This window comes from Podarcis liolepis (assembly GCF_965112155.1).
Source record: "Podarcis liolepis genome assembly, chromosome: 12".
NCBI lineage: Eukaryota > Metazoa > Chordata > Lepidosauria > Squamata > Lacertidae > Podarcis > Podarcis liolepis.
In genome coordinates this window covers 28,480,064-28,489,664 of record NC_139563.1, presented here as the reverse complement: position 1 = coordinate 28,489,664, position 9,601 = coordinate 28,480,064, and the positions used below count along the sequence as shown (strand labels likewise).

Genomic DNA, 9,601 nt, shown 5'->3' with positions numbered 1-9,601 from the left:
GCACTGATGAGCCCTGCTGGGCCCCCAGAAGCTGCCTTCTGGGTCTGCCTATTTATTTTTATGGAAAATGGGACTCACCTTTGGGGGGGGGCAGTTACCTAGTCAGCATGGCACAAAGTGAAATGTGATACAACCAAAGTCTCTTAATAATTTGGCCAAAGATGCAATACCCCATGCCATGTAGGCCATTTTGTTTGTGCTCTAGCACTGTCCTTTTTCAAGTTAAAAAAAAAAGAACACTTTTGGTATATAGAATAAATTAAGCTTGGTACATTGAAAACTGCCCATTAACTTTTAACACTGAGTACAGTGCACCCAGGGCTTTATTTTCAGAGATAATGATGTATTCAGGGTTCCACCTGTTATTATATCAGCAGCATAATCAAAATCTCCAGCAACTTGCACCGCTTCCATTATTTGTTACTTGCTAGTGTGGGCTTTGTTAGTAGTAAGAATATTTTTATTTTATTTTTTGGCATCCGAGACAAGTATTTCCCACTAACAGATCCCTTGGGCACAAGCAGAATTCTGAATCTTGTTTGCCACAGTGAGAGGCAATTACCTTAAGCTTACTGCCATCCAGCTGAACGAGACGCTCTCCGTTTATATTTTGGGCAGTGAACTCAGGGACATACTGTTCTAGATTCAGGCTCATTAGCCAGTTGGTAACCTGTTGCACGCTCCATTCCTGAAAGGCGCGATTTGGGGACTGGCTGTGCTTGGGAGACTGTCCATCATCAAGGATCTGTAATGAGCATATTTCAAAGATCAGGTGTGTGAAGGTGGCATCATCGTTTCATGAGAGAGGCATCATAGTGGCACACTTTCTGATGGTACTCAAATACCCGATGTGCCTATCGATATGCAAGACCACCAAAACTGGCTTGTTGGGAGTCCACATACTTCAAAAAGCCCATCTAGTGCGACAGATACTAACTATTAAAAAATGAAGTGGGGCTGTGGAAATACATAGGGATGATAAACTGTTGTCTGACGAAGGCAGTGGGTTCTCCTGGCCTATGTTTCAGTGGCTTCACACTGCCTGGAGAACAACCCAAGCATCTGGAAAAGCCCCCTTTGGTACTGGAAGGACCAACTATTGTTTTACTGTCATCTCAAAGTGATACGTGCTGATTTAAGACAAGTAAAAGTGGCAGGGCAAAGATTTCATTTGAATGTGGCCTTCTCATGGTGGGAGATGGTATTTACCATACCAGGGAGCTCATCCAGAAGTGGAACATACCAACTGTTGCCATGAGAGGGCACATTTCAATAAAGCACCACATTGCACAAGTCAGTAGCACCGGTCAGTCATGAGAGCTCCTCTGTTGGACTGCATACATCTGAGAATGGCAGCTTCCCTTCAGATGAGACAGTGACCAGGGAACCATGCAAATATGAATCGCAAAACAAGAACAATTATGCTGGGTTAAACCAAAGACTCATTTAGTTTAGCATCCAGTTTCCTACAGTGGCCGACATGGTGCCACTGGCAAGTCCAAAAGCCGGGCATGAAGGTAATATTCATCACCCAATGTATTCCATGGCACACCGCCTGTGAACCTGAAGGTGGCATACAGCTGTCATTGCTTGTAGCCACTGATAAGACTCTACCCCCCACAATCTTGCATAAACCAATGTGCTGTAGAGGTTAGAGTGTTGGGCTGTGTCCTGGGAGACCAGGGTTCAAATCCCGACTCAGTCATGACACTCACTGGGCCAGTCACAGTCTCTCAGCCTAATCTACCTCACAGGGTTGCTGTTGAGTATAAAATGGGGAGGGAGAGAACTATGTGTGCCACTTTGAGTTTCCTGAAGGAAAAGTGGAATATAAAGGTAAAATCCTCTTCTTCCCTCTAGTGGCCATCACTCCTCCATCTCATGACAGCCAATTCCACGCATTAATTTTAGGTTGTGCGAAAAAGCAATTTTCTGTTGTCTGGTCCATACTTACTGCCAATCCAGACATGAAAATCAGGCCTTCCTGTCCCAGGATCTAACTGTGCCTTTTAAAACTGTGCCCCGACACAATAGAGTGAGTTTTCAAAGTATTAGCATTGTGGTGGGAGGGTTTGAGGGTGAGGGAAGAGAGGCAGGCATGCACTTTGATCCCGTAATCTGCTACCCAAAAGCAAATGTACCAAAGGGAAAGAAAAGAAATGCCTATATACCTCTTAGTACAACCCTCTCCAAAATGTCTCATTATTATTCTCACCTCGTCATCAATCATATCCAAGCTCTGAGTCAGCAATAAAGAAAATGGGAAAGAACACATTATGATATACAGAAGGTGTACAACTGTTCAAATAAATAGGGGATCACTGGGAACCGGCTGAGGACAACAATGTGGCAACAATCCCTATTTAACAGAAATGTGTCTTTTTCTAAGATATAATTGAGCTAGCATTTGTTTAGCATAGGAGGGAGATGCCATGATGGTTCTAGTGGCTGAAATCTTCAACTGACCTTTGCTGGGATCAACAGATCTGGAATTTCCCCCAACCCATGAGTTAATAGGGCAAGAAGTTACAAGTTACCATCTGGGGTCAGTGCTATTTAACCTTGGAGGTCTTGATTGCGCCTGGCTATAACTCCTAACCTGAGCCATCCTTGGGAGTAGGAAGCCACCCATAGGTTAGCCCAATATCCATATGATTTAGAGTATGTATGGGGCATGGAAGAGGCAGGAAAAGTGATTGCCTTTTAACACCCAGCTGAACATGCTTCCCACTAAAAGGCTCAATTGTACTTGGCTTGCAGCAGCTGATGCTCTAACATCAGCTCACTCACTTCCAGGTTTGTGGCGTTCGGGAGCCAAAACGTTTGATTCGCAAGGCGTTTGGGATCCAAGGTACGACTGTGTATATGATCCAACTAAATTTTATTTACAGTAGATCCACTGAAATTAATGACCCCAAATTAGCCATTTTTAAAAAAAAATTCCAATAGATCTTGCATTTCATACAACCCTGTGTGATTACATTTATGTAGTTGCAATTTCATATAGTTGGTTGGATTTCTGCCTTATTAATATATCAGTAGTAGTAGTAGTACCCCACCCATGTGACTAGGTTGCCTCAGCCACTCTGGGTGGCTTCCAACACATATAAAAACATAATAAAACATCAGTCTTAAAAAACTTCCCTACACAGGGCTGCCTTCAGTTGCATAGTTATGACATCTGATGGGAGGGCATTCCACAGGGTAGGCACACTGCTGAGAAGGCCCTCTGCCTTGTTCCCTGTAGCTTCATTTCTTGCAGTGAGGGAACTGCCAGAAGGCCCTCGGAGCTGGACCTCAGTGTCCGGGCTGAATGATGGGGGTGGAGACGCTCCTTCAGGTATACAGGGTCAAGGCTGTTTGGGGCTTTAAAGGACAGCACTAACACTATGTATTGTGCCTTGAATTTATGTACAGGGCTTTGATTTTATAGGATATATGATGTCCTAAGCAGTTTTCACATTTAGTCTTTGACTCAAAATGCATTAGGCCGTAACAAATGGCATTGTTTCCTGTACATTTCTGAGGAGTGCACCAAACTTTTTGTTCCAAGTCCACCAACAGACACATCCTGTGGCGTTTCTGATTGTGAGCTGCAGTCATAAAAAGTATTTTCCCAGCAAAGTTAAATTCAGCCAAGAGCTGTTAGCCTATTAACTAATCCACAGGGAGCACAGGAGTTATTTCCTACTACGGATACCTCATCAGATGACAGTGCTATGGAGTGTGAAAATCCTGGGGTTTTCGGTTCTGTCCCTAAGCCGCTCAGATCAGCTGAACTGGTGCTGCTGGGACTGAAGTCGTCATTGAAAGCGAAATTCTGTAAGGAGACAAAGAAGAAAACCAAACCCATCAGTCAAATGGCGGAGAATAGGCCTAAATGTCCCCATGAACTGGCTTCACCCTGCTGAGCAGGCACAACTCAGGAATGGTGGTGATAATTCACATACTGCGGAGTATGAAAGGAAGCTCAAAGTGTTCCTCTTTACAATGTCTTGGAAAATGAAATGTATTGTCATTATCTGCAAGTGATGAAGACAGAGCTTTCTGCACACCTGGTTTACAGTTGTAGATAATGCTGAGCTGAAAGCTCTTGACGGAGAACAGTTGTTGGCTGGAATTTGGGTTTGTGTGTGCATGAAAATGGGCTGCCAAAAGATTGATTTCTTAGTGCACAGGGGGGGGGGAGGGGAGTGGATGATTATTTTTTAAAGGGGGTTGCTGGAAGCAGGCTAGCCACCAGGAGTAGCAGGGAGAATTCTCTCTTTTTAATGTAAATGATTGCAAGGGAGTCCCATTGCTGCCTGCCATCTCCACCCCCAACACCTTAGTTGTGCCATTCCAGGGCATTCCTGGGGAATAAAATAGCTGCAACTGAAAAATGATGTCTACCAGTGGGGACTGCAATTTCACCCTGAGAATAAATGAAACGGAATGAGGTGTAAGATGGGTTTGGAATAATAATCTGACCCAGCAGAAACGCAGGATTCACTGAAGGATCCCTAGGCCTGGAAATGCTAATCCTCAGAAATTCCTGATCTCCATGATATACAGAATTTCCCCATTAGGATAGGCTGTTATTTGACCACAGGATACAATTACCTTTTTGTAAGGGGTGTGTGTGTCCCTAACCAGAAAGGAAGCCCCCCCCCCCCCACCTTGCGATCAGCATCAAAGAGATTCATGGAGTCATTGCTCCTTTCCTTCTGATGGGAACTTTGTATATTATCAAACAATTTAATCTGTTCCCAATGTTTTGTGCGACAACCGCACTGATTATCTGAAAGATAGGCATAGCTCAACAATCAAAATGAACACAAAACAGACATTTTGCCCCTTATCAATGCAATGAACAACACATCACATTTTATAGCAAAGACGAGTAACGAGGAGCAATTCCCAACAGAGCACTTTGTGATATGTACATTTGGTAAAATTCATCCAAATTGCCATTAGAGGAATCCTGCAATGGCATACGCCAGGCTAAAAACAACAGCAACAATGCAGTTAAAACTAGCAAACAGAGAGACAGACAGATAAACCCCCAAAATCAAGATACTCATGAAGCTTTTGAGGTTTATTAAAAACAAACAAGCCAAATACTCTTAAAAACCAGCAATGGGCTATGTCAACCATACATAAACCCAAATCTGTTTTGAAGGTGAAACTTAAAAGGGGAACTGAAACAGAAAAGCATTCATATATTAAACTTAGCTTTTGGCTGTAGCATAATCCAAAAACATAAAGAATAATATTTCTGGCTAAAATGCAAATGAGAATTTTAAGCATTAGTTTACATCAGTATGTTCTGCACATTATGGCAAGTTTCTTTATTTTGTGATGTTTGCAAAACACAAAGAACAGTGAGTCACAACACTTTCGTTTTTCCAGGAGGCTCCTTTGAAGACAACCTCCTGCACATGCCCTGAAATTTAGTTGTTCATTTCGTAGCCCTGGAAGCCTCCAATGTCAGGCTTTGGGCTGAACTGGAGATGATGAAGATCTCCCAACACTTTTTCATTTAGTCAAATAATGCAGGCGTGCAGAATGGGAGGGGTGGCGGCCGATTTGCTCACACAATCGTGGCTGTGGTGCTCAACTGATTTTCCCTGAACAGCTTTCCTGATCCAAAATCTCTCTCCCTGCCCCCTTTCTATCGCACACAGTTTTCAGACCTACAAAGGAGTGGGATGGTAGAAGGTTCAGAAGCTCTGCCTGTTCTCTCCACTGCCTTACATCACCCCAGGTATGTTTTCTGAGCGTGACAGCCACATCTGTTGTACTTGCTGGCCTAGCAACAGCTCCTAGGGAGAGATTTACATGAAATATGGCTTGGGTGACTAAGCACTCTGACTCTATTATTTCCCATGAAAACTGGCGATTTTGCCTGCTGCTGAATTTGAGTAAAAGTGTGGGTGAGGGCGGACGGGGGGAGGGGGGGCTTAGACGATAAGATCAAACGTAGTCTGACCTTAACAGTAATTCCTTTCCTAAATATCTCTGTCACTGCCACTGCTCTTGAGCCATTTGTCCAACGCTTGTCCTTTTCCATGGAGACTTTTAAGAATGGAGAGGTTTCGTGCTGGGAAGGAGCTGTCCTCTTGACATTGGCATGGCTGCTGCTTACCTGGATGGGGCTGAGGTGGTGGGTGCATGTGGATGCACTGGCGGTAGTGTCAGATGGATGGTCTCACTTTCATTAGCCTTATTCCCACCCCAGTCCCATCTAGGTAAGCAACAACTATGCTGGTGTCAGGAGCAGGTGTGCCGGGTATAGGGGGCAGAGGGGGCACCAACTCCCCCCATATTATGGGGCAGGGGGCTGCCACCCCCTGCCAGGCACCCTCTGTGTGCCCCAGCTCCCGCCCGGCAGCCCAGGAGCCAGGCGGCAGCTGGAATGAGCAAGCACAAAGATTGCCCTCTGCACATCCTGCCCCCTCCTGGCACATGCCGGACAGTGTCACATGACACGTCCCTTGGCCGCACACCCTCAATGCGGGGGACAAGTTGGCACCCCTGGTCAGGAGGGTGGCTATGACCCGCTGCACAGACCACGATCGGTTGCGGGGGCTTGTCTACAGTGCTGCTTTACGCAGGTCTGGTGAACATAGCTGTAGCTTCAGAAACGCGAGGACTTGCTATGTAACCACCTACTTAACAGCTAGTGAGTGAAAAGCAAATGCTGCCACCATGATAGTTCAATGAGGAGCTCTTCTCGGTTTTCAAGCATAACTTTTGTCGAGAAACACTAAAACAGGAAGCAAGGAAAAGGCAAGAGCAGACAGAAAGCACAAGGCAATGTACAGTAAATATGGTGTCTGAGCAGGCTTTTATCTTTGCTGCAGGGCTTCCCCTTCTTTAAAGCCACACAGCAGAAGTAGTGATGCTGACCATGCTTTTGATTTAAGCACTGAGCTGTAGCAAACATGTAATTTAACCAGTTTCAATTGAAAAGGGCTGTATGGTGTATAACAGAGAAGTGTGTCACCGTGTAAAAGGTGATGCCCTAAAACGGTGAAACCAAGATCTGAAAATGCTTTTCACAAAGAGATGAAAATAGCCAAATTACAGAACTAAGCTTTCCCCCTTTTGCTTCATAAAAGACGGTGACTTCATTTACCTGCTATTTATACTTATTTGCCTTTTTAAAATGCATTTAAATGCTGCTTTATTCAAATGAGGTTCTTTCTGCATTCATCCCCACTGGACACAGATGACTAAATATGCAATGGTTTTGCTGTGGTTCTGAACTCTTTGGTTGCAATTACAACTTGGCGGTTCTGTCGGGCTGCTCCCATAAAAGTTCAGTTCGTACACACAAAAGTCCAGTTCACACATTTCACAAAGGACAGAAGCAGTGTGCAGGAAAGAACAATAAAAGACCCGTGACACCTGGCCTATGCATACCTTATTAATATGAATGGAAGACGTGTAATATGGTTTCATTTCAATGGAGAACATAGGAAGCTGCCTTATATTGAGCAGAACCCAGCTCAGTACTGCTCACACTGACTGGCAGACAGCCTCTTGCACTGGAGACAGTCTCAGCTTGGCTACACATCAACCAAGGCGTGTTTTCAGAGCACAACAATCACACAAACTATCTGAATTTCATTTTCACCCTCATATTGGTCAAAGGGATTCTCAAGGAATGCTACAGAGATGAAGACGACTAGTATGTGGAGCATGTAACATTGCCGCACAAAATATTATTTGCAAACTACCATGCTAATAGCAACATGCAAGCACGTTAAAAGGAAAAAAGGACCAACATTCATTTTAAACAATTCAATTTTTCTTAGTTCAGAAGAACTTCAAAATGGAATTAAACGTAATACCCAAGATGCTTGACAGGAACATCTTGTCTGGTGAAAGGAGCAGGAATGACAGAGAAATGAAGAGATGGAACAGCGACGTTTTGTTTAAAATGTGCCAATATTTCAGTGGGATGTGTTAAAGCTGACCCTACAATCAATGCGGTAGTCAAAGCAACATATTTCAGTGTGGCTCAAAATACTTACTTGCACTTTAGGTGAGAACTTGCAAAAATAAAACAAAATAAAAATTGCAGGATTTTTTTTTAAAGCAAAATGGATGTTGGAGCAATGAGGCCGTGCCAATCAACAGTTTCTGGATATTACAGGAGGAGAGGGTTCTTTGCACAAGCTTAATTTGTGCTTAATTTCTGCAAGACTGCAGAATCATGTGCCTTCAAACCATGATCTGGAACATGGAAGTCTCTCCTTTTCGTTTTCATTTAGAATAGTTTGGTTTTTTTATTGTATTGTATTATGAAAAAGCTTCAATATAATTTTATGGAACAAAAGCTTTGGGAAAGAAGAGGGTATCCCCTACAGTTTGGGTTTGTAAATACAGTGATAGGCTTTTAACAGGGCAGTGGGTCCTCCTGTTCCCTCTTCCCCCCTTAGCAACTTCGAACATTACATGTTGCACATTCCCTCTTTCCTTTCTTTCATGCTTATGATTCCCAAGGGTTCATTTTTATCCAAGAAGGCCAAAGAGCTGCAGCTGTTACCTGCCATGGTTCCCGCCCCCCTACACATCTACAAATTAAGCAAGTTTATTAAAAAGTCCGAACAAAGACTGTCCAGCTATATATGCTGGCATCAAGCTCACGTTGAGCTTGGCAGTTTGACACTAGCATATAAATTACTCTGATAACATTCACTGAAGAGACACAGAAGACAACCTGGAATGCTCATATCACATTTTTGCTGAACAATGAACACGTTGCTTGCAGTTACTATAACGCAGATCCTTTGCGTTAAGCCAGTAATAGCAACCTCGCTTAAGCCACTCCATGCACTGGGGAGGAGGTACTTTGCATTTTCTACCTTGGACCCCTTTTTAGCTGGACTTAGATTTTCAGAGGAAGGATCAGTTGAGCTGGTAGGTGAAGGCAGATTGCTGGAAGAATTGGATTTCCTGCTGCTCTCTCCATACCATGCAAATGGAATGGGACTATGTGGGAGAGAGGAGGACCGCTTGATTAAAGACACTCTACTTGATGAGCACTCCAGCAGCTCCTTAGTTGTCCTGTTTAACACAAGGTAGTAATGCACATAGATTAGACATTTAAAAACTATAAAGTCGCCGCAGACAAAAAAAGAGTAAAGGAACAAGTGTGCATGCACACGAAAGCTCATACCAATAACTAACTTAGTTGGTCTTTAAGGTGCTACTGGAAGGAATTTTTTTATTTTATTTTGTTTCGACTACGGCAGACCAAATTGGCTACCTACCTGTAACTGGAACGTATACAGTACATCTTATGAGGCAGCACAGAGTAGTAAAAACCTACCATCAACTATACAGCTAAGAATAATAATTTCATGCTATTCAGCTATTGCCTGAAACATTAACTGTTCTTCACTGTACAGGCTATTTTGGTAGTCCTAAACAAATTAACAAAAGCTACTATGAGGTAAGTTGTTGCAAGAGATGTAGCACTTTCTTTTTTACCAGCCGCAGATAGTTTGGTGGCTGCAACTGTAGCGCCGGGGGGGGGGGGGGAGGGAGCAGCTCCAGCCTTTATTGTTGATGCCTTGGTTACAACTAGTCTGGACTTTTGCAGTGCTCT

General features: G+C 43.7%; 1 protein-coding gene across 30 annotated transcripts in view; it reads right to left on the bottom strand.

Annotated features, from left to right (window-relative positions):
- Positions 1 to 9,601, bottom strand: part of PPP1R9A (protein phosphatase 1 regulatory subunit 9A) — a 148,536-nt gene that overhangs the window by 7,728 nt on the left and 131,207 nt on the right. For 11 of the 30 annotated variants that reach the window (XR_014518026.1, XR_014518027.1, XR_014518028.1 and 8 more), the window contains 2 exons: positions 3,701 to 3,820; positions 563 to 745 (listed from right to left, as the gene is read on the bottom strand). Coding sequence is in view for 25 of the 30 variants with exons in the window: in XM_083469026.1 (XP_083325152.1) it covers positions 563 to 745; positions 3,701 to 3,820 (303 nt within the window). In the remaining 5 variants the exon portion in view is untranslated. Of the gene's footprint in view, positions 1 to 562; positions 746 to 2,215; positions 2,240 to 3,700; positions 3,821 to 8,855; positions 9,058 to 9,601 lie in introns of all 30 variants that reach the window. The other 19 variants (XM_083469028.1, XM_083469032.1, XM_083469008.1 and 16 more) reach the window with 3 other exon arrangements.